This window comes from Triplophysa rosa, linkage group LG6 (genome assembly GCF_024868665.1).
Source record: "Triplophysa rosa linkage group LG6, Trosa_1v2, whole genome shotgun sequence".
In the NCBI taxonomy this organism is placed as follows: Eukaryota; Metazoa; Chordata; class Actinopteri; order Cypriniformes; family Nemacheilidae; genus Triplophysa; species Triplophysa rosa.
This window is the reverse complement of record NC_079895.1, coordinates 10,489,601-10,515,642: the sequence shown is the minus strand read 5'-3', so window position 1 is coordinate 10,515,642 and position 26,042 is coordinate 10,489,601. Positions and strand designations below refer to the sequence as shown.

General features: G+C 37.8%; 3 protein-coding genes across 3 annotated transcripts; 2 read left to right on the top strand and 1 right to left on the bottom strand.

The window, feature by feature from the left end:
- Positions 1-1,095: 1,095 nt before the first annotated feature.
- On the top strand, positions 1,096-10,835 carry gja5a (gap junction protein, alpha 5a). The gene is made up of 2 exons (XM_057336987.1): positions 1,096-1,422; positions 8,366-10,835. Exon 2 carries the CDS (start codon positions 8,381-8,383, stop codon positions 9,566-9,568), a length of 1,188 nt encoding a protein of 395 aa, XP_057192970.1. The 5' UTR covers positions 1,096-1,422; positions 8,366-8,380; the 3' UTR covers positions 9,569-10,835.
- Positions 10,836-12,396: 1,561 nt separating this feature from the next.
- acp6 (acid phosphatase 6, lysophosphatidic) lies at positions 12,397-16,726 on the top strand. Its single transcript, XM_057336242.1, has 11 exons — positions 12,397-12,474; positions 12,946-13,114; positions 13,310-13,438; positions 13,816-13,946; positions 14,530-14,609; positions 14,683-14,770; positions 14,885-15,017; positions 15,107-15,207; positions 15,300-15,392; positions 15,987-16,152; positions 16,392-16,726. The coding sequence occupies exons 2-11, from the start codon at positions 12,953-12,955 to the stop codon at positions 16,524-16,526; spliced, it is 1,218 nt and encodes a 405-aa protein (XP_057192225.1). The 5' UTR covers positions 12,397-12,474; positions 12,946-12,952; the 3' UTR covers positions 16,527-16,726.
- A 60-nt stretch (positions 16,727-16,786) lies between these two features.
- si:dkey-229b18.3 (uncharacterized) lies at positions 16,787-26,042 on the bottom strand. Its single transcript, XM_057336241.1, has 7 exons — positions 24,628-26,042; positions 21,183-21,247; positions 20,856-21,090; positions 18,460-20,696; positions 18,156-18,365; positions 17,744-17,846; positions 16,787-17,665 (listed from the first exon to the last, which is right to left on the bottom strand). The coding sequence occupies exons 1-6, from the start codon at positions 24,950-24,952 to the stop codon at positions 17,745-17,747; spliced, it is 3,174 nt and encodes a 1,057-aa protein (XP_057192224.1). The 5' UTR covers positions 24,953-26,042; the 3' UTR covers positions 16,787-17,665; position 17,744.

The following is a 26,042-nucleotide window of genomic DNA, read 5'->3' as shown; positions in this document are numbered from 1 at the left end:
CAACGTCTGTCGATCATCTCTCGTCACAGGCAGTTTGGAAAGCATTGATCGCTGTTTCTGTTGGGTGTTGGGGTAGAGCTTTTACAGTAAAAGGGTCTGTACATCTCTGCTTGAATAATAGAATAGAGAGTGATGGAAAACAAATCATGCATTTATTAGTGTGTGTGGAAGTAAAAATAACTTGTTATTTACTTTCAAAGACTGTAGACAGCAATAATAACCTCTCCCTTACACCAAATTAACAGTAAATGACTTTCTTTGGGAATAAACACCCAGCAAGAGGAACCCATTCTAAATAAGACTTGTTATATACAAACACACACGAACCCTGCAGCAAGGAGGAATCATGTCTAAAGGATTACCCCCACACACATACACACAGAGTCACATTCACACACCCAAACACACACGGACCCATGAGCAATGAAATCTAAAAGATTTTCATTATATAAAGCTGACATGCATCTTCCAGCTCTCAGCGAATGAACGGCATAAAAATAACGACTGTAGTAAGAGAGAGAGGAGTTGCTTGTGGTTCAGTTTGTCTCCGTAATGGTGGATACATTTCAGTTGCATCCTCACAGAGATACAGTAAAACAAGAGCTGTGGATTGGATAAAATAATAGAAAACTTAAAAAAGGATGAAAGGGACCATGCGACCAGGTAATTTTAGTTTATTTGTTCTTATAAATACTAATATGGTCATTTTTGTAATTTGCATAATTTTATGATATTCTAAACCATGGATATAGTTAGACAGTCAGTCTGAAAAAAGTAAAATGTTGAAACAAAACATGAATAACAAAATCAAATCTCATATTATGATCTAATCTGCCCACCATATTGAGTCTGTTTGTGTACATGTGAAAGTGCATGAATAAGTTTATTGATCAGGGTAGGAGGTAAAAAATGGCTAAAACACTTACTGTGACACGAGCGCAACGCATCACAAAGCACCAATGCACAGCCTGGGAAGAACACTCATTGTGTTGTATTACAATCTAACTTCCTCTCTTTGCACTGTGGTATTCTTCCCACCGAAATAAAGTGCTACCAAGTGCATGTGGCGGGTATGTGTGTGTACTGGGTTGGAGGGGCAAAAAGAGAGAGGGAGTGAAGGAGGAAGGGGGGAGGAAGTGTGGAAGGGAGGATTGGAACACTCCCTGAGATGGGCCGGTGTTTCTCAAAGTGTCCCACACTTTGCTCAATTCCCACAGTGGGACGGGCACGAGGGGGCATGTGCTATACATGAATGTCTCGACAGAATCTCATCTATAGAGATACGCTGCCATACGTCTCCGCTGCTCAGTGTGTCCCCACTGTCAAACATCTACAGGACCCCCGGGCCGCAGAATAAGAGCCTATTTATTCATCTGAAGAGGACCACAGAAGACTCAGAGACACAAGTCTACAGTCAGACAGGTGATTCATTTTCATACGCTCCTATTGTTTTTAAGTAATTCAGAGAGCAAGCTCTGCTTTCATGACTGTATATGTACAAATAATCACAGATATTTATTATTGTCCCAAATAAAGATGTAGGGCTAGAGATTGAAAGAGTTATTATGCTTTTCTTAAGGAGGAGGAATATATTCAATACTGTATATATATATATATATATATATATATATTCATTATATAATATCCAACAGTTTAATTGAGATTCTTTTTCTGAGAAAATATTCAGGTCATATTCAAGACATAACACTTTATTCTCTATTTTAATTTTTTATTTGTTTCAAGGCTGATATACTGATTTGTTGTATAATATGCTGTATTATAGTTCTAGTGGAAAAATGTAGACAAAAAACAGATTTAGTTCATTTTGACTTATGGAGATTTTTTATTTTATATTTGACATAAATAGTAATACAATAAAATGTGTACATTTTGAAGATGCCATAACTGGTCGAGCCAACGATGAATGTTCATTTCATCATGACATCATTGTTTCTGGAGAATATGCAGCCTCTCCGATGGCATGACATTTACTGAATAACGTTACGCACGGTTTTGTCATTACAAAGGACTGTGAATTTATGGCACTTTAAAAAAAAAGACGTGATGGACTGTTCGGTAAGTAGAACAAAAGTGTATGTTAGTTCACTTGAGCTTTGACTGATGTGCAAAAGAGCAAGATATATATAAAAAGCATTCGGATGTTTCAACACTTCATATGTTGTTTGAATATCATTAACAAAATGCCTTTATTTTCTTCAGCCATTTTAGCTATTTTAACCAACTGGTTTAAAGTAATTTTGTCGATGTATGAAATCTGTTTCTCATGCTTAAACAAATATGTTACATACATATATAGCATAATAAATATAAATGATTATAAATAATTACATTTAAATGTATTTTGTCTCAATTTGGTACAGCTATCTTGTAATGATGAGGTTTTAACATATCTCATAAGATGAGCTCATAAAATATTTCCAGAAGGCAAAAGCCCTATATGTAATGTCAAGTGGCGCCTGTCCTGTCTTAAGAAGACTTTGACGCACAGATTAGTGCAGTTGTTGTGACAGTGAAGAGAGAAATAGGACCGCCATGTAAGGTAACACAACATCATCTTAACAGAGACAATGTCTTCATGTTTTACTGTAATTGGAATTACACTCTTTGGTGAATGTTGATATGTGCAGGTGTCTGTGTGCTTATTATGGCGTTCTGCAGAGTGTGCAGTGTTCATACTCACTTCACATTAACAAAGATAGTATCTCATACATGACCTTTGCATTGAATAAAACAGTCAGGCTTGACTGTGTTAGTCCTGGAATGTTTGGCTTAAACAGCTATTCTGTCCTTTGTTTTTAGTATGTGGTTAGCATGGCATGCAAGTTCAAGTTCAAAACATGTGCATGCTCAGGTTTAGGCTTAAAGGGATAGTTCACCCAAAAATAAAAATTCTGTCACCATTTACGCAAGTTGTTCCAAATCTGTATCAATTTCTTTGTTCTGTTGAACACAAAAGAAGATATTTTGAAGAGATGTAGGAAAGCAAACAGTTCTGGGGCACTTTTGACAAACTTTGTATTTTTTCCTACTATGTCAATGGGTTCAAAGAAATGTTTCATAATTCAAGCATTCGTCCAATATCTTTCTCTGTGTTCAACCAAACAAAGAGATTTATATAGGTTTGGAAACTAGATGACAGAACTTTACTGGTGAACTATCCCTTTAAACTATAGAAGTGGCCATAGTTTGCTTTGTCCAGTAATCGGGAAGCTTTTTTTCATTTATATTTCTCCCTCTTTGTTTCTCAAGAAACTTAAGTCTCTTTTTCTGTAAAGCTACTTTGCAGCAATCAGTAAGCCAATGTAAAAATCGCTCTAGAAACATGTTTGAATTAAAAACTGAATTACAACTTCTGTTGAATACTTAATGGCCTCATTATGAACAAAATATGAAAATATGAAAAACATTCATAAAATATGAATGCATATTTGCATACAGAATAAAAGTTTGTGTTTACATAATGTATGTATATGTACTGTGCATATTAATTGTGTATTAATAAACATACACATACATGCATATATATAGGAAATATATAGGAAAAATCTAAATATATTTATTTACAGTTACCAATAATTAAAATTATATATAAACATTTATACATATTTATATTTCATATTTTTCTTTCGTATATATGCATGTATGTGTATGTGTTTATAAATACAAAATGAATATGCACAGTACACAGACATATATTATGTAAACAAAAACTTTTATTCTGGATGCGATTAATCGTTTGACAGCCCTACTTGCAGTCATGCTATTGTACACAATATCAACATAACTGATACCTGTGATGCTTACAGCCAAATCAGGTTGATATTAATTACAACAACACTCTTGCTTATTTGGCATTGCTTAAATATGCCTCTATGTTTGTCTTTGCATTCTACCTAGTTACAATCGTGGTTATGTTGGGACACAGATCGGACAACTCTGTGTCATGCTAATTCTGGTAGTCCCTGACATCAGGTTGAGGGGAAAGGGCTTAAATAAATATTTATTAAAAGGTAGGGGGTAGGGCCCATGCACGGGCATTGCAGAGCCTCTTATGGTGTGGGTATCAGGGTGCCAGCTGCGACATGATCAGTGTGAGAAAAACCAGCATGCCATTGCTTGCCAACACTGCCTGGCACCTAGTATGTGAAGTGCTACTAGAATGTTTCAAAGGTGCTGTGGCAATGTTCCCGGCTTGTTAAAATAGTGCGGATGAGAGTGCGAGGTTCTATGTTATTCTAAAGTTTATTTTGTAATTGAAAGTTTGACAGTGGCTTAGAGTCATAAAGAACATCGACTGTATTCCTACAAATAAGAAACCATGAACGTTAAGGGAAGCTGTCATGATAACAATAAATGTAAAAGAGGGTAAGTGAATCAATTATAATTTTGAATTTTCTTTTTTTTCCGTTAAATGTTTTAGCATATTTTTAGAATGATAGATGAATCAAATTAGAAATTATTTCACATATAAAATCTACTTTTTACTTTGGTGGCACACTTTGGCCAATCTAAGCACAGTTTCAAGTTGTTTAGTTACAAATTATTTGCTAATATGGTTGCATAATATAATATAATACTTTTGCGTGTTGGGGTGAAAACATGCCTATATTTAACCCAGTAACAATAGTGTACTATCATTCATATTAGATGTCCTTTGAGGTCAGCATGTAATGTTAAGTCTTTCCTATAACAAACAGAAAATCATATGAGAGCAGGTGAAAGTTCTTCCTGTCTGTCATTCATCTCGACAACATTTGTGTGTGCACTGCAGTCCTATTGTTTCAGTATCTTTAAGAAATACTGCAGTCTGTAGTTAGACTTTGACCTCCTATAATATCTCATGATAAGGGCTTTTAGGGTTTTTTAGGGGCGCTAACCGGCTGCAGGTAAATTCTATTCTCCAGTGGTTCTCTTTCTCTCTTTTGGGAAAGAAAACACCCTTGACCTTGGAGACATTCAGAGACTTGTTTCCTTTAAAGTGGCAAGAATGGAGGAAATCATATTGTTTAAAATTGCTTCCTAAGAGAAGAAGAAAAGGAAAAGGCAGATAGACAGAAGGAGAGAGAGAGCACTGGCGACGGAGATTGCTCAGTCAGTGAATCAGATGGATATTTCCGTCCTCCTTCTGTTTTTTAAATGTTTAAGATTCCATTCCCATCGATGCCAGTCCAAATGACTTTTACCGACATGAATACACTCATACTGCTTCACTGGGTTCACACCATTGAGTGACAGTCATTTCCAGAACATCTGATGTCAGAAACTTAAAACTAATAAATGCATGAATCCAAAAAATGCCATGGATAGCACCAACTTTCACTATAAGGGTAAAACCTGAAATCACTGATAGTATGGTCAACCGTCTCAGTAAGGAATGTGACCTAATTAACATATTAAATATACCAAATGGTTTAATAAACATCTTCTTATAGGATTGGATAGAAAGTATCTTTAGAAGCCAATTCAATTAAAGGTCCCAATCATTTATTTCATCAATACTCAAATCTTAAATGTATTTTCAGATTTCTACCACTTTAACTTTCAATAAATACTCTTTACTAATGATGGATGACACATTTTGACTATTTTACCTCTGTTCAGAAAGACGGAGGGCCTCAGTTCAAATTGTCTGCTGGTAAGATTCCATATTTGGCCATTACAGACATCAGCAAGACCTATTACTAGTAAAACATGGTCTCGTACAGGATGGCAAAAGGGCACAGTCAAAACACAAAGTACACATACATACATAAATATGACTCTCTAGCGTGGTCACAGTTAGTTACTTAATAAAACATTTAAAGTTTAATGGACATTACAGTGACAATATCCAGTAAATAGCAATAAATCTATATAGGGTTTTCCAATACTGTTCACATGGGGCTATAACTAAAACAAATAAAACGGGCTTATGGAGACCCTGAGAGAAGATATGTCTGTGTGTCAGAGAAAGCAGGACATGCAGTAAACACCTGTTGCATTATTCAACTGGAAAAATGTTTAGGTATTTGAACTCGATTTGGGATTTTAACAAAATAATCACTTAGGAAACATAACATAGACACTTACAGTATTGATCGGAATTCAAAGACTTGTTATTTAATTGATAATAGTATTTTTACACATAAAGGAACTTTATGTGACCCCTTCTATTTTATTTTGAGAAGTTTATGCAGTGCCCTATCCGCTACATCACACACACTGGATCAAGAATACACCCACATAGTACACGTGATGTACTGTAGTAGAGAGATGTTGTGGACATTCTGCATTGTGGTTTAATATGATCTAGGCTTCTACTGGGTCATACAAAAAGGCAGTTCTCAGGGCCCCTGGCATCCCCTGGCCCTGCTCTGCCCTGCCAAGGCCACTGTCACTAACCCTGCCCCAAAAACTGGGGCAGGCGTCACCAAAATTAGAACAGTCACCCCTGTGCTTATTCAAGTTCATAGTGCTATGCTCTCACGGCTCTACTGTAAATACACCTAATAGAAGTTTTATCTTCTCTAGAAAGATACATCAAGTGTTTTTACAGTAAACATACTGTAGTGCCAATGTATTCAATAGGCTAACATAATAAACTAACTGCAATGGCTGGCAAACATAGTTCTGGGTTCCATTACAGAAAATAAGTATACTTATAAGTTCATTTTATTACGTTTACTTCAGTAATGTTCAAGTATATTTTAAGTATACATCATGCAATTATTTACATCTCTAAAATCCCAGTTCTATACTTGTAAGTGTACTATTCTAATACTATACTTGGGACTAAATTGGCCCACTTTTTACTTTAAGTATACAACTAGTTTACAACTACAAATTCTCATTTGTTTAACTAGTTTAATATCTGTAGCACATTTTTAGTCTACTATCAGTAAGTGTACTATCAGTAAAACTGAGGTTAGTAGTTTGGTAACACTTTACAAGTTGCTATTTGTTAACAGTTAGTTAATGCATTAGCTAACATGAACTAACAGTGAACAATACTTCTAAAGCATTTATTAATCTTAGTTCATGTTTATTTCAGCATTTACTAAAACATTATTAAAATCAAACATTGTCACTGTTAACATGAGTAAATGCACCATGAACTAACATGAATAGTTGTATTGACCTATGGTATTGACATGAACTAACATTAACAAGGGTTAATAAATGCTGGAAAATTATATTGATAATAGTTAGTTCATGTTAGTTAATGCATTTACTAATGTAAACAAATAGCTCCAGTATATATAAATAAAGTGCTACCAGTAGTTTTTAAACTGCAACTATAGACGGTTTCAGCGGCAACAACTTATGTGGCCCAAACTTAACTTCCATGACCTCCGCAAAGAATCAATAACTGTTGAGTAGTTTCAACTTAATTAAATGTAATTAAAATACAATAAAATTATATATATATATATATATATATATATATATATTCATATTATATAACAATATAAATTAATAAAACACAGACCGGAAATTAACTTCAGGCCAGCGTGTATAAGTCAGATGAAAACTTCTATACATTTATTTGTCATAATATTTTTGCACTATAATTAGGCTACACTGTATACTGCTGTGTGCCTTTATTTAGGTATTAATTTTTATACTTGAACAGAATATACCTTATACTTTACTTTAATTCAATTCTAATTATCACAATTATCACTGTGTACAAAGACTTGGTTTAAGTTCCACATCAGTACAAGTCAAGTGTTCTTAAGTGTAATTTTAAGAAGTAAATAAAAAGAAAAAATGCAAGTATACTTATTTGTTTGTTTTAAGAAGGATTCTAATAGCACTCTCAACTTTTTGCAAGGGTTTGATTGTAGTTTAGATAGGTCCACAGTATTTTTGTTTTTTAATGCAATTAAATACATTTTCTAGATGTTCAAATACTTTTTGTTGCCTCTGCATTACTATATGAATTTAAGGTTAAGATGCCTTAGCAGTGAGATTTTGTTTTTGCTCATCTTGATGTGTAGTCATATGAATGGTGAAAGAGTGCCCCCTTCAGTAAAACTATAATTAAAATGGTTTCAATGTTGTCAACCAATATACTGTATATAATTTGCACTGAATTGCATTTTTATTCATTATGTTGTATTATTCATTTTTTATGAACCTTCATGTGATTTTCTTGATGTTCTTGCATGCTTTTAGCATATTTTGTAAGTGCACACAATCATGCCAATAAAATACTTTATTAAAATTGAATATATTGCCTGCAAATTATCTCCATTTAAAATTAGCTTCAAGACAACATTCATTTCTTGGTAAAAAATATTTTTTGCTCTCTTTCTATTTTCCCTCTTTCTTTCCCTCTTTGCATCTGTCTCTGTCTTTCTAGTGCTGTTGTGTAGCAATGGGGGACTGGAGTCTCCTGGGTAATTTTCTGGAAGAAGTTCAGGAGCATTCCACGACCGTGGGGAAGGTCTGGTTGACCGTGCTGTTCATCTTCCGCATCCTGGTCCTGGGCACGGCTGCGGAGTCATCATGGGGTGACGAGCAGTCCGACTTCATGTGTGACACGCGACAACCTGGTTGCACCAATGTTTGTTATGACCGAGCCTTCCCCATCGCTCATATCCGATACTGGGTGCTACAGATCGTCTTCGTCTCAACTCCATCCCTCATCTACATGGGCCATGCCATGCACACGGTCCACATGGAGGAGAAACGGAGGCAGAGAGAATTCGAGGCGAAAGCTACAGCAGGAAATGAAGAGGCACGAGGAGAAAAGGCGTATTTGGAACAGAAAGAGAAAACCGAAGAGGCACCGCCAAAGATCCTCCTCCGGGGAGCGTTGCTTCAGACATATGTCCTAAGCATTTTGATACGTTTAGTAATGGAAGTGACCTTTGTTGTGATCCAATACATGCTGTATGGAATCTTTCTTGGTGCACTGTACCACTGCGACACATCACCATGCCCCAACCCTGTGAATTGTTACATGTCCCGGCCGACTGAGAAAAACGTCTTTATAGTGTTTATGCTAGTGGTGGCAGCTGTTTCGCTCTTTCTCAGTGTGCTGGAGCTGTACCACATCGGCTGGAAACAATGCAGGCCGTGCATTAAAAAGTATGCCGACAACCACGCCAATGATGTCAGGAACAAAACTGACAAAGCTGTCAAACCTAGAAGAGCAACTATTTCAATAGAAATGCCTGATACGGCTAAAGTACCAGCTCCTAGCCAAACCTGTACCCCACCTCCAGATTTTAACCAGTGCCTGGCATCAAGTCAAGGACCAACATCACCCCCGCATCCTTATCACCACCATCCTTATCATATCCACCAAAGCTGCCAGCCCTTTAATAACCGCTTAGCCCACCAGCAGAACTCTGTCAATATGGCCACAGAACGGCACCATCACAGTCATGACAACCTGGAGCCTCACGAAGACTTCCTGCAGATGAGCGGTGGGAGCCCTCTGCCCAGCGCCCCCTCAACACCATCATCCCACCCAGACTTTTTCAGAGACAAGCGTCGCCTTAGCAAGACAAGTGGCACTAGTAGTAGCAGGGTCAGACCTGGTGACCTGGCTGTTTAGGCTGGGTTAAAGCATAGCGTTCTCAAAGGAAGAGAAGTCAATAGAAGAAAGATGGTTGAGTTTGCTTGTCTGTTGGTATTAGTCGTGGTTTGGACTATTTCAGTGGCCACAAAGAGAGAATGATATAATGAGAGTTGGCAGGAGAGAATCTGTATCAGAGCATTTAATCTGGTTTCCTTGAAACCTGTTACCTGTTGTAATAGTAATTGAATGTAGATTTTTACAGAGTGAGACAGTCATCTTAAATAAACGGTTTTCAATATGACATATTCAGTAGTAGATGAATGAATTAAACATGAGAAAACTACTGATATGATGTTGGTTTCAAGCATAAAATATTTTGGGATAATTTATCTAACTAATAAAGTTGGCATTTTAATAACCTCATGACACCAAGCAAATATAGAGACGATATTAAAGCCAATTGGCTTTTTAGAAAAAGAAAAGCCTGTAGATATGTCCTGCTCAATAGTTCAACCAAAAATGAAAATTCTGTCACTCACCCTCAAGTTGTTCCACATCTGTATACATTTCTTTGTTCTGTTGAACACAAAGAAAGATATTTGGAAGAATGTTAGTAATTTCCAGTTCTGGAACATCATTCAATAACATAGTAGAAAAAATATATACTGTGTAGATGCTCTCAGATAACTGTGAATAACATCAGAGGTATTGTCTTGATGTTAAGGATTATGACTTCTGAAAGTGCCTTTTGAGAGAGTAGATCACAACACTCTACATCTTTGTGTGACGGTAAAATATCTGAATGATCTTGTTCTCAGAAGCACAGACGGCAAGAGCAAACATGAAGTTAAATATTTTAAATATGCAATTTTATGACATCATTCTTCTGATTCGTGGAAAGCAAGGTTTGTTTTCACCAAAGCACTTCCATAGATTTCTGTTTTAAATGACATTGTGTCATGGCAAATATTTCAATATCTGGTCTCATAAGAAACTTCCCAGCTAACACAGTTACGTTGTGACGACGTACATGGACCGGACCATATTCGTTGCCAAGACGTAACATAATAACGTTCCAGCGACGTAACATTGGACGTTGTTGGAATAACCTCCTGAAGACATACCTGGAACGTACCATATTCGTCGCAGCTACATATCAAATAACGTTTCTGGAACGTGATGAGCATGTCCTAACGACCAAACAGTCACGTTGTTAAAATCGTTTTTATTTATTTAATTTAAACAATTATCATCCCTCACATGGAGGATTAAATTAATTTGTGACTTAATCTGTGCTTTAAAGATTCAATTTTATGCATAATTGGAGTAATTCTCTATTCAAATATAAAGCAGAGTATAACGATTATAAAACTCAACACAGCACTGTACATCACAATCAGATTTTTTTTATACTTATGGGTAGTATGACATAAATAATCAAAGACTTCAACACAATATAGAGGATTTAAAGCAGAAAGTTATTGACAGAGATGAATAAACATTATGTTTAAGCTTAACATTATATTCTTGTCTTACCACATAAGTTAAGCAGGTTGTCCGTTTTTAGAAACAACAATCAAAAGCTTCTATAGTCACACTCACAAACACCAGGGTCCGTTCATTTAAACGCGCCAAATCGATCGAAAATCACTAAAATTTGTGTTTATTCTCACATCTGTAAGGTATAAAGTAAAGAATGAATATTATGAAACCGCTAAAGTAATATCAGGCAGTGAGGTAAAAAGAAATGACCGTTAAAGTTTAGATGATGCGAGCGCGCGGCTCTTTGCAGAACAGAGAAGGCGCGTGCGCTTACTAAATAAATAGAAACGCAGTTTTAATTGTGGTATCGAATTAAACTCCTGTTTAATAGCTGTCAGAAGTCGGATTTATAGCATTCGTCTTGACATTGTAACAGATTTTACTCTGATCATACATTTTCCATACAATAACATAATAAATAGAACTGAGATTCATTAATCAAATGACCAGTGTCCAGGTTATCTGACGACCAGTACATCAGGTCGCGAAAACGTTCTCCATGGGATTAATTCACGACGTTATTTGAGGACGTGGCTAGGACGTTTCTGGAACGTACGCAAAAATTCTAAGAAATGGAACGTTGCCAAGACGTCCTCAGAACGTGGTCACAAAGTAATGTCACGGTGACCAATTGAAGACGAACTGGCGACGTCGTCAGAACGTACTGTGTTACCGCTTCATTTTCCTCAGCACAATTTAATCTTTCAGGTAAAAGACTGGTCATTTTCAACATTATTGATATTAGTTTGTCTTTATTTTTATCTGCTCGTGTTGTCACCTTAATTACTATTGGTGGTTATGTTTTGTAATATATAACCTTACATCAGTGTCTGAAAGTTTTATCCTTGCAATGGATGACATCTGAGCTTCATTTCACTTAATTTATCACATACCATTGCACAGTCACAGTTACCTTTGTTCTGCTGGGAGTATTAAATAAAATATACCAAAACTTATACTACATGTGATGCTTATTTACTTAATTTCCCCCCCGACCAAACCACGTGGCATCTGCAAATAATGCTTCTTTCTTGGAACCAACATTAAATACATAAGTAACAACAAGAAGTGCGTAAAAAAGACATTCTACACAACATACAAGACAAAACAGGCTCACCAAGACCCTATAAATATTATTAATATTTACCGCAATATTTCGAATTCGTCTTCATAGAAATATTATGGCACTTAAAACGAAAGGTACAGCCTACAAACGAGTTCAGCTACTATATAGGATGGGAAATGTAGTTTTACTCTGTGAAGCTCAGATTGTGCTGCTAGTCTACTCAACTACATGTCCCACAATGCACCTCGCCATCAGCCGGCGTATGTCACTCTACCCGAACGGAATGAGTGCAATTCAAAACCAGTGGATTTGACTTCGCCGCTGAAACCTTCAGGTTGGTGACATTTACAGAGATGTTTTTCTGTAAAGCACATTTATTTTTACGTAATTGAGTCGTACTTACTCCATAATAGTTGATCTTTCCAAGAGTGTGTAAAAACTTGCTGAAATGACAGGCGGAAATACTGGATGCTGTGACAGTTGTTGTTGCTGTGTTAAGTCGTGGACTTGAGCTTGAGTAATAGAAATATACTGACTCGTTTACATCTTAAAGTGATCTTTTAATCAGTTTTGACTCCTGAATTCTAATAGATGCTATGTATATAATATAGTTATCAGAATCAGAAAGAGCTTTATGTAGGTGTACGTATATATACTGTACTTATATTCTGTTAGAATCTAGAATCAAACTTAATAAATTACAATATCATGCTTAAAGTACTTAATTACATATGTACTACAAAAATCGTGAAACAGTTAGGTATAGTCTGACATGTATGGGATTAAAATGTTTCTCTCTTATCAGGTGTATCATGTGGGCACGTGTGGGTCTTCTAGGTTCAGTGGGCCTTGGGTCGATGTTTTGGTCTCAAAAGAATAAGACCGAAGTATCTCCATACGAGCTTAAATTAATCCAAGTTCTATTCAGACACGGGGCAAGAACCCCACTGAAATCTATACCGGATGTGTTCGAGGTAAGAGGGCTGGTGTCACAAATCTGACATTAATTCTTTATTGTTTAGACATTTTAGAGTCATCTGGGGCCCAACCCTACCAGCATGCTCTTTAATTCATAGACAGAGAGACACTGTTATGTTAGTAATTGTCTGCAAGTTGATGGAAATTGACCAGCATCAGCATGTTGACCGGCATGATCTCTTCATCTCCAGGCACAATGGGTCCCTGAGCTACTCGAAGCTCCTGCTCACACTGAAATGGACTATAAGGTTACAGACCTACAAGGAGGACCTAGACCCCCATCTCCAGTGGAGGAAAGCTACAGAGCCAAAATCTTGACAGTGAGCACGTGTCTGTGTTCATACATTTGTGCCACATTCTTAAACTATGGGAAGTTGGTTTTATTGCTGATATAGTATTCACTACACATAGTGAAATGGTGTTAAAAAATACGTTTGAGTTTGCTCATTGCCTTTTGTCAGGCAACCTTCGGTTAAAGCATTCCGTAGCATTAACTAAATTCACTGTGTGTAGATTTATAGTTTCCATTTGTAGCTTTTTACTTGAGTGCATTATTAGAATGCAGTAAATTGATAGTAAATAGCAGAATGTCATACCATCATGTAAACATTATAATGTTTAGCTGTGTTTATCTGAATATCGTGACAGGCAGTCATATTAAGATGAATAATGGCACTGATTCTGACTCCTCCTACAGGGTGGAACTTATCCAGGTCAGCTGACCACACTGGGCATGCAACAGCTGTACGATCTTGGAGTGAAGCTGCGAAAGAGATACATAGAGGACGTGCCGTTCCTCACATCTTCTTTCAGTCCCAAAGAAGTTTAGTGAGTGGACAACATAAATAAACTTTGAGACTTTGGATAGCATCACAATCACTTTGCTCAGGGATTTGAATAGACCCCTAACTCTAAATATAAACTCAACTGTGAGGAGTTGTGCATCACTTTTGCATGAATCATATCATAAAACTATGACATATTGAGGAAAAGTGTACAGGTTCAGACTTACAGATAATAAAAGTGTCAAAAATGTCCTATAGACTTACATTGATGGATGAACCCAAACAACATCTAGCAACCAGAAAGTCATTGACAGATAGTTGGACTCTTAGTTTGAATAAACAAGCAACATCCTAGCAACCACACTGAACACTTGAAATATCCTGGCAACCACCTGCAGCTTAATGATGGTGAATTTTACAAGGACAAGAACTACTTGCATTGAAGACTAGTCTTAAACCATCAGTGAAACCAATCCGGATCAAGATTTCTCTATTCATATTTTTTTTAAATCACCCTAAATTATAATGATAATAAACATAATTATTATATAATAAATTATATAATTATAATAATCGTGCATCATCAAAGTGAACCAGTAAAATGGATGCTGTGTTATTTTTTATAGCATTCGCTCAACCAACATCGTACGGACTATTGAGTCTGCAAAATGTTTGGTGGCAGGACTGTTCCAACAGGAACAAGCAGGTAAAACAGCGACTCAATTACTCCGTGTAGCGTGGTAGAATAGTCAATAAAATGTTGATATTTCTCTTGTAAGGTGTTGTGCCCATTCTCACTGATAAGGCAGAGAACGAGGTCCTCTACCCCAACTATTATGGATGCAAACTGCTTAAGCTGCTATCTGGGTAAACTTGCTCATTGCCATGGTGATGAAAATTATCAATATTTGTAAATTGATTTGTGATTGGGTTAACACCATGTCTCTGTGTCTGTGGTTGGCTGTGGCACATGACACATAGTCCTCGCTGGACAGAGTCATCCACTCTTCCGGACATCGCCGCAGACCTGCGTAGCATCCAGAGCGCGTTGGGGGTCGATCCTCATCAACACCTCGACTTCATCCTCATTAGAGATGACATGGTGGCAAGAGAGGTAAAGCAGCCCTCTGGTGACAGGAAGCATTGTACAGATATAGCACTGTTGGGTTTGTTGAGTACTGTTTTGTTTATTATTAATCCTAGACTCATGGCCTGCCAGTTCCTACGGCTCTAGAGCATTGGAGAAATACAGTTGAAAAGAGAGCAGTAGATATGGTCTGTCACATCTATGAGCCCAGTAAGAGGTGAGGGGACATGGGATCCTGCTATAGAAATGTCAGGCAGAAGAATGTAGAAAAGCTCATGCTTGGAGGCTTTAAGATGTGTTTGTCTTCAGGCAGATTGTCAAGATGTGTGTGGGTCCTTTTTTTAACATACTGCTGACCAACATTGAAGACAAAGTACAGGGAACAACCTCTAACCCAGACAGGTGAGTTAAATAGTCCTTCCACACTAGAACAATTGAAATCACAGATCGCACACACATAAGAAACCATCTCAAAAAGCCAGAGCAACACAAGTGGACACAACTGGACTGGACATCTGAGTCACACATACAGTTTATAAATTTCATTGTCATGAATAACATCAAATGTTTTCTCATCTGATTCTGCAAACAAATGATGCCAGACCAGACCCAAGGTGGTTTTAATTCCTCCTAAGTTCACACAGATGTCCTAGCAGAGTAAACACAGATGTAATTTATTACATTAATTATAGACATAAGTTTTACAACCGAAAAGTGTTAAACTAAATTTTGTCATTCATTTAAACAGTATTGCTATCAACAACAATCTTTCAGTCTTTTTATTACAACTTATTGCTTGTTCTATTTTTAATGCAAACACATTCATACATTTTTTAAACGTTACTACGGGTTCCAGAACCTTTTGAGACTGCTATCACACTCTTTACAAACCTTGTGAGGTGCTGCCCCACAGTGGTCAGAGATCAAATACAAATCAAGAACTTGAACAAAGATCTTCAAATTTGCTGTGTGTGTTCATTTTTTTTACTGATACAGAAAATTGTTCCTGTACTCTGTGCATGACACCACATTGATGCCGTGTCTCATGGCTTTGGGAGTTTTTGACATGAAATGGCCTCCTTATGCTGCTGACATCACACTGGAGTTGCATCAGCACCGGCAAACTAAACAGCACTATGTTAAAGTTTCCTACATTGGCCAGGTGAGGTGGTTCACACAGGACTCATTCATTTAAAGGCCCTTTACAAATGCCTGTAAATCTGTTGTACTGTATGTAGCAGTAAGCAGCTGCTGGGGACTTTAGTATGTTGATTAAAATAGACCTGCTTGTGACATTATAATGGTACCTAACAGTATGTTTAGGGTAATGTCATTAATGTATACCTTTTTTTAATGATTTTTTATGACATCATTTGTAGCTGATCTTGTTTGTACCTCTAGGATCAAAAAATCCCAGGTTGCAGTGACGTGTACTGCCCGCTGAATGAGTTTAAAGAGGCACTGGCTGTTTACTCTCTACCTGATGAGCGGTACCAGGCCCTCTGCAACAGTACTGAGGACCAGCTCAAACTGTGATATTTTCCTCCAGAAAACACAGATATTATCCATCAGTGTGAGCTCTTAAAGCCCTCCAAACTGAACAGCATCAGATGTCTAACGTAAATATTAAATTGCTGTTAAAATACAAAGTGGAACTTGAAGCCTTTTTATCTTTTATAGGTTAGTACAATATGCTAATAAATTATGATACAATAAAGACTTCCCTCCCGAGATGTTTTAAAAACCTGTTCTTAATTCCAAAAAGCACACACAGTAAATTTTAAAATGCAAAATTTATTTATATGGCTATTTGGTCGTTCTACATTTTAAACATGTCTTTTCAGACAAAACACACTTCAACATTTAAAACTTCATATAACTTCATTGCATTTTATATTAAAGAAAGGTATGCATAAAAATTTGACAAGGAATTATCCAAAGAAGGAGAAAAGAAAATCACATTAAACATTTTGGGATTCCCTTATCTGAAAGACAGTCACCGTTTCATTTTGAAAAGCTGAAGTCAAACAGATGTTTTCATAAAATGGCATATCTCCAATAGCATTGCACCAATGCAGGTTAACCATTTCATAATCCCTAGAATAACTAACCCATTTACCTATCCTTCATTTAAAATTCCTCTGTGAGTCTTAATTTATGTAACTGTTTTTACTAAAACATTGCCAGACAGCCACACGTTGAGGGCAGTTCACAGACTCCACTCCATTCAAGTACATCCCAGTACATCGCATCTTTCTTAGGTTTCAAAACAAAGCTAACATTAAGTGCACTCAAGATTATGTCATTTAGGAAAAATAATCGTAACATAGTAATAATTGTAGTAATTACATTAGTAGTTACAAATTTAAAGCATTCTACACAATTCTCATTATACATATATCACCTTGACCAACAAGCTTCCGCCCCCCCTGAGAAAAACACCATGGGTTCAAGTTCTGGTTCAACACATCAATATCAATTGCAAAGCAACTTCAGCTTAGTTACTTAAATAACAATTATTTTTGTGAGGAAAAAGACAATTTAAAACAAAATATTATCTACATTAATAAACTGACCCTCATTGTCATACATCACAGATTCTTGGTATTTACAGCTTTAACAATTAAAGAAACAAAAAAGTTTGCGCCTCTTCATTTCACCCTGTGGCTTTTAACCTAAAATGTAAAAACAATGACAATGATGTAATATTGTAATGATGTGCATTACAGACTGTATAAATGTTTGTACGTTACCTCAGTAAGCAGCAATACACTGGCGGCATTTGTAGAGTTTGGGATTATGTGTCCTTATATGATTCTTTACATTTCTCTGTCTGAAGAAAGTCTTGCTGCACAACTGCAAGAGAAATGGAAATTATTAAACATGAAGAAACAAGATACAGGAGTAGAAAGCCCGTGGGAAAGGCAAACAAGTGAGTTAGTTGACCGTGGTGGTTTTGTTTATTACTTCAGCCAATTTTTGTGGAGTAAACAGAAGATAAGAAATGATGAGACCAATGGTTCAGGAGATGTCACAATCAGGGGCAAAACTCCCATACTCAACATCAGCATCTCAACAAAATGTGTTAAATGAAGAGCAACTGCTAGGCCAAAGGTCCAACATAACGAAAATTCATAATCTCTACCAAAATCCTAGAATACATACCGGACAAGGCCAGTGTTTGCCTTCAATGTGCCTGATACGATGCATGATGAGGGCATCACAGTCCCTGTAGGAGGCTCTGCACTGCAGACAAGCATGTGCTCCACTTAACTTCTGACCTTTAGGGTCCTGTAGCCGTTTGAGACGTGCCCGTCGGATGGATTCCAGTAAGATGGAACGGCGACTGCTCAGAGGAAGCAGCTTGTTTACATTCTAAAAAGACAAAAAAGATTCAAGACTTCAAATGCAGTTTCTTTTTTTTATTCCACTAGTTTCCACTAAGTGCAACACAAAAAAAGTACACTACCTTTGTCTTTGTAGGTTCTTTCTTGACCTTACAACTCCTTTTGCTGACTTTGGGGTGTCTATTAACTCTAACAACACTTGATCTTTGGGACACACTTGTTTCATCTCTCTCCGTTTTCACTTGAATAGCAAGCCTTTGAGAAAACGGTGTCGACCTGTTGCCAAGTCCAGCCCAGTGAGGCCCATTGAGACCCGTTCGATCAGGCTTAATACAGGCCCTCATCCTCTTTTTTCTCACCAGATTGGGTGACAAATCCCGATGGGAACTGCTTGCATGAGAGACTGACCGAGTTAGGTAGATGTCCACACTCTCCTCCTCCTGTTTGATGCCACTTGCTGGCCGACAGAAACCGAAGAGGAACCCTTGATCCAGCAGTTTGACAGGTGGTTTGCTTTGACGCTTACCTAGATCGGAGGAATCTGAGGTTGGGAATGGTTGGGTTAGGGGCAGGGGGTCTGCTGGCTCCTCCTTTATGGTTTTATAAAGGGGATGGCTGTGAAGAAGCCGATGGTTGGTGTTGGAAATGTCCCAGTTCATGACACCATATTGAACTTCAGAGTTCTCTTTTCTATTGGCAAGTGCTTTAGATTTTCTGTTCTCTTTCACCTGGGTTCCTCTTTTAGTTCTGCTGTGCTTTTCTTCTGCCATTCCTGTAGCGTAGTTGCATTTTGTTTTGCTTTCAATTTGTTTTGAACTTTTAGGTTTTTCTGCTGCGGGACGCCCGAGTTTGTACTGCTTTCTCTGCTGTGAGTTTGTTGTGGCTCTTACTGTCCGATCCGCTGGTGGCCGGCCCCTACGTGCTGGACCTGTTGCTTTAGGGGGGTTTACAGTTGCTTGGTGGTGGTAGGCAGTGTTTCGCCGCTGAATAGGTTGTAGAATAGCACTGTCGGCAGGTTCCTGTTTTATCCTGAGCATTCTCTTTGAAGTGGAATAAGCATCATGGGCTGGAAGCCTACCTCTTCTTGCAGGCTGCGATTGTGTTTTTTGGTCTTGATTTCTATTGTGACGTCTGAGCGGTCGATCAGTTCCATTGGAATCTGTCTGGAGCAATGACCTGCTACGTGTAGTCCTTGTACTTGGTTGAACAGCTTGCCCTGCAGGACCGCCTCTCTTCTTTCTTGAACTTTCATGGCTCCATGAGTCTTGGGGTTCTGCTTTCAGTGGTCTGTTCAATAAGTCCATTCTGCTCATGTCACAGAGGGACAAAGATGGACTAACTGCTGCAAGTGCCCCTAAACTGGGTTTAAGTCCCAATGTGACACCCTGTGAACGAGGTTTCCGTCTAGCTGTGAGGGAATAATTGCTGACTTTTAACTTCCTAAGCCGTTTCTTCTGCCCCCAACCAGACAGTTCCTCAGGACCAGGCACTAGAGACTTCCTCTGCAAGCCTAGGAAACTGAGCAGTTTGTATTTCTCCTGTGCACGGGGGCTGTGTACTTCATCCTGAGGGATTGTGTTGCATACATCTTCCTCCAGATCTTCCTCTTTCACCATTACAGAGGTTACATGGCTTGCCTGAGATTGGGACGGAGTCACTGAGAATTCAGATCGGGACTTGTATGTTCGGTAGGAAGAGGACTTTCTTTTTCTCTTGGTGGTGAGGTCAATTTTAGGCAGGAGTCTGCGCAAAGCAAGGGCAGCGCCAGGTGAGGAACGAAGTAGGCGACGTGATGGAGAAGAAGAACGAGTTGAGGTGCATGGAGAGGATGAGATGACTGAAGGTATATGGCGAGAGGACAACTTTTTCTTGCAGGATTGAGATTTGAAGTCCATGAGCTTCATTCTGCGATTTGGGCTACATGGAAAGCAATTTTCCTCAACATGAAAACTGGATGATGCTTGGCATTGCAACTGAGGGTTAAATATTTCTGTTCCAGATTCATCTGACATCTTACCAACAATATGCTCTCTGTATTGCACTTGGGTTGTCCAGGAAGACCCAGAGACACATTCTTGTTCATCCTCCCTCCTTCTCTTCAGTCCTTCCTTTCTTTGTGGAGTCGAAGACAGGTCTCTCCTGAAAGGTCCAGGTATTGAATTTGGATCACCAGCAGTATTGTGCATTTTGGAACATGGCTGATAAGTCTCTTTTTTGATAGCAGAGCAGGCCTCAAGGGCAGGCCACATGCGTAGATGACGGGCCATGGCACAAACCTCTGTTAAACTGTCCAGATTCAGGTTTAGAGTAGAAGTGTAAGAGAACTCAAGTAAAGCAAGCAAGCTTTGCTCACTGAAACCTACAATACAAATAAAAAATGATTATGATTAAAAAATGAAAAACTGGTTAATGACCTGAATAAACCTTAAAAAACTGATAAATCTGATTTAGAGGTTTTTTTTAGATCTGATATTGAACAAAATCTCAATTTTGTCTTTAGATTTTATTGTTGCCATACCTGTGAGGTCAACATGTGACTGGGGGTCAGTGGCGGAGTCCATTTCAGTAAATAACTCCTGGAAGTACTCGCTTACTGCTGCAAGAACGGCCTTGTGAGCAACGAAGTAGTGGCCACCACCGGTTTTCAGTGTAATGTCACAAAAGTGCCCTGCTTCCCGTTGACTATTTAGCTTACTTAACATTTCATGACTATGCGATTCCACCATCATGGAGACGAGTCCCACATCTGAACACTTTAGATATAAACACAAATGAAAGATGTGTGAGAAAAACATAAAACATTCTAGGACAAACATTAAGTAATAATCCTGTCTCAAGTTCTTACCTCTGACCTCTTGGAATGACATTCTTCACAATTGAGGACAAAGTCTCTAACCTGAAAATACATTCCTGAAAGGAAAAAAAACAACAACCTTCACAAACTTTTAAATGATAGGGATTTTGTCAGAGGTGGAAAGTAACGAATTACATTTACTCGCGTTACTGTATGGAGTAGGTTTTTTGTGTACTTGTACTTTTTTAAGTAGCTTTTAAAATCTGTAATTTTACTTGTACTTAAGTATGATTTGTGTGGTGTATTACACTTTGTTATATTTAAAATCGCATCCGTTACAGAGTAAAAAAAATAATGAAAACATTGCAAGGAAAAAAACACGACCGGAAATTACTCCAGTGAATAATGGGCGAGAGTTTGAGTTTTTGAGCCGATACCAGAAGAGCGATGGAGACGGAGAAGTTAACTTCGGTATAGTGCACCTGTCCTAAGGTGAAACCCTACGAACTCTAACTGCTGAAGACAATGAAGTAAACCCCTGGCCATATTTAAGCAACCATTTCAGCTTCAAAACAGGATTATGGACGCTGTGCAAACTAGCATCTTATAAAAATCTTAATGTGCAAGAATGTAGAGGTAAGATAAATAATATTTGTTTAAATACTGCTCGTACCCTTGTTGCATTGGTGACTAATAAGAAGTTTGAACTGTGTAGTAAAAGTCAAAACGTCATTGGATCATAATGCTTTATATTATGTTTAATCTCGTTTTGTAGATGCACGGTTCACTAATCTGTCTGCACCACATTTACACAGTGTGAATGGAACCGAACTGAACAACTTCTGCTTTAATGACATATTTAAACGTGCATCATATGTCTCTCTCTTCTGTAAGTGCGGTGCAAGAAAGTCATATGAAAATGTGTTTGCTATTTCATGCATTTTGAAAAGCCTCGCAGCCCTGCCGGGAAATGACTGTGTTGCCAGATCATATTGTTGAAAAGAACAGCACACAATGACAAGCCCAAAATAAACCTACAAATCGACACATTTAATAAGGCAAAAAACCACTATGCGCAACTGTTCACTTTATTAACTATATAATGTATCTGCGGCTTCATAAGAAAAGACTATACAACAAATGCGAAGCTCTTAAAAATATGTAAACATGGCAACACTGCAAGAGCGCGCTGTGAAGCTCTGAACATAAACAAAACACAGCGTCTCTGTCTGTGTTTTAGTTCAAACTGCCTCACTTAACCAGTCTTTGGCCGAAAACAGCAGATACGTATCAAACAGATTAAACTCTTGGGATTCATGTTTCTTGTTAACTGCGATCAATGGCGAACATGTTGCCATGTTAACGATCAGGTTACAACAGTAAATCATCACATTTACTCTCATTCCGTACAAACGTGGAACCATTATACGTGGTTTCACTGCTGAAACTTAGCAGTGTGTACCATTGAATATTTATTAAGAAAATAAGGCTTACAATCTTTTCTAAGGCTTAATTTTGCTTCTGAAGAAAATATTTATTGATTTAAGAATTGTTTCGTTAATATTTCTGCTATAGGATTCTGTGATACTTTATTTTACTTTATTTGTTGCAGTGCACTTGTAACCCGTTTTAATACAAGTACATCTAAAAAAATTTGAATATCATGAAAAATGTCAATATTTGTGTAGCTCATTTCAGAAAGTGAAACCCACATATTATATAGATTCATTACACATAGAGTGAAATATTTCAAGCCTCCCCACCGGGATATACAAACATGAACACACGCACACACACACGCACGCACACACGCACAGCCAAAATGTTTGCGGCAGTAATAAAGCGCACGCGTGTCTCTGTCTCTGCGCTGGTTGCTGCTTGATCGTATCACGAGTCATGTTCGATAAAATTTATTCGGCCATTTCACATATTCAGCCGAACACCGAACTTGAGTTTTTTGCTATTTTCGGCCGAACATTTTCGGTGGCCGAACATTCGGTGTATCCCTAATTTCAGCTGAATGAGAAAAGAAAACAAACAGTTTTTGTGCATTATTTAGTTTAATGTAGCACGCCTGGGCTTTTTTAAGTAGAAAAACTTAGAATTGAGCCCTGGAGAGTAAAGCATCTTCATGTCACTTGTTGTCATTTGTATGTCGTTTAAAAGAATAAAGTTCTCACTTAGGACCCTCCAATGGGGATTGGTGTAGTTTAGTGGTTAAAGATTATAACTGAAAGGCTACAGGGTCAAACATCAGAAGTAGTCCCCAGTCAGGTGACAACAGGGAGACTGTTGATTGTTGTTGCTGTATTTAGAGCACAATGAACTGGATGAAGATCAATTGTTGAAATGTCAAGAAACCTGCAGGTTAGTTTCTTTTTATCTGAAAATCAACCAATCATCTGAGCTGCCAAATGATTGCAAAGATGGTTTATGTCCTTTGCACCTCTAATAATTGCAATGTTAATCAATAAAGCTTCACTTATCTTAATCTTAGATTAGGTGTCCTGCACAATGGTGATAGTTCATAGATGACCCCATCAGAGCCTACAATCTGAATCTTCAATAGCCTAAATCAGTTAACAGCCCAGGACCTTTACCAGCAAAGCTCTCACCAATTCAATGACATACACCAAAATACAAAGTGGAATGTTGGTGTTATTTTCATAGGTAAAATGCAAAGGCATATCTTAGAAACTGATTGTATATTAGAGGTGATATTATGGATTATAGAGTATGCTAATTTGCATCTCCGAACCCTATAGCCTTTTAATAGAGAACAACTATGGAGGACATAACCCAAGTTATAGTTTAATACTACACTACTAAACTTATACAATTTATTATACCAATGATGGTGTTAAAAACTGAACAACCTTAAAGCAAGCACTTGACTTAACCATCATAAAACACCTAAAATGCGTAGTTTCATTATAAAAGATGGACAGATTTAGAGTTGAGGTCCCTTTACCAAAAACAAAATCGTGCAAACCTTTCTTAAAATAATTAAAAATGTTATTAACATGTTTAATAATTTATAGCCTAAATTTATAATTTATTAAAACATTATAATAAGGTTGTAAAAGGCGACACTTAGAGCTTTGGGCCTGTGTAAATGTCAAGCTACACCACAGCTGCGTTCAACTTTTCTACGTGTCTTTGATATAGAAGACAGCGTTTTGACAAAATTTGGACTCTGCAGAGCCCAACGATTTTTTTCAACTACTGTTATTTCTATGACTTCTTTGTGCCACATTTTGAGTGTAAAGACAACTCAAGACCGGATAATAAACAACAAACATTTTCATCAGATTGTGAGATCGATAAGATGCATACAGCAGCATAAACGTTTTAACCAGAACACGAACAACTTCTGTTTAAATTACTAACGTTACTAAACATGCAATGACTTTCACAGCAACAACTTTGTGTAAATTATATAACATTATATAAAATTAAATTAATAAAATAAATTGTAATACAGAAAATGACAAACCTTCCCACCAATAGTGCTCGGCCACCAGTCTGTACGTGTCCTCCAGGGTGTGGTGCGACTTTCCCTGTCTCTTCTTATGAAAGGTGGCTATGGACTGAAGTCGCTTGTCTTCAGCCAGCACCTCTCGGTACTGGATGAAACCTTTCTCCAACTTTTTGCGGTAAAAAGAGCCGTCGATGACTTCGAAGAAAGCAGAAGACTTTACTGGTGAGCCGCCACCGTTCGCAAAACCCGCGCGTTCCCGCTGCTCGTGCGCTGAGAGTTTACTTGTACGAAAGGTGTCATCGGTACTACATGGCGCGTTATAGGTGCACTCACTAGACATTTTACCTGAATGTTTTCCCACGACAGTTTCACTTTCAGTGCGACTTATTTGTTTCCTCTAAGTTTAAAAAGCAGAACCTTTCAGACTGGGATCATCCACCGACATTGAGACGATTATGAATCAAAGATGTTCTAAATGAGTCTATAAAGTCTAGTAGATGAAGACACAGCAATCCTCAGTTTTGATATTTAAGTATCAACCGTAATTAATATTAATAAATTAACGATAACCAACAATAAATAAGATATCAGAATGATTTTTGTTATTAATAAGAAGTATTTGGAGTAGCAGCAGAAGTATTTTACAAGTCCATCATCTTTGGTGCTTTACCATGCGCCAGACATTTTCATCGCATCCTACCAAACGCCAAGGACTGCAACTAATCCATGTGATTTGAGGTTCAACACTGAAGAACAATTTCCACTATCAAAAGCCATAAGTCAATCCAGAACACTTACAAAAATTCACATAAAATGACTGCTAAAATGTTGGGTATTTCAAAGTTTTTCCACAGTAGTGCCAGGTTCCGTCCTGTGAAACTGAATTTACGTTACGCACAACCACACGAGATTCAACGGTCGTATGACAAATGGCTTGATTCTCCTCGCTGTCAAATATGCAGTGGCTGCCACCCATAAATATTAAAATATTATTTATCCAGGTACTTCAGGGGCCTCTTTTCTCAAATTTAACAACACTTGAGGCAAGCATGTGTCACTGACGCCGAAACGCCAACTACGTCATATCAGATCCATTGAAATAATCCAAATATCTCCATTAACAATCGCTCGCGAGGGTCTTCCTCTCGCTCGTGCAACTTGTGATATCTTGAACTCGGCTCTCAGCACGCCGCAGCTAATCTGTCGCGCGACCTATGCGCGAGACGAGGGGGTCTTCCTGAAACCCATCCAAATGCGTAACGGCCTCTAAAATCAACAATATCATCCACGGTTTGCCCTTAAATTGCTCCGTGTCCGTTCGCGTAACGTTAAAGCCAGTCAGATGATCAAATAATCCAATTTTTTAACTCGTAGCCCTCTGTTGGTTGCCATTCGTCAACCTAACTTCGCCTCGACACCCAATTGCCTCA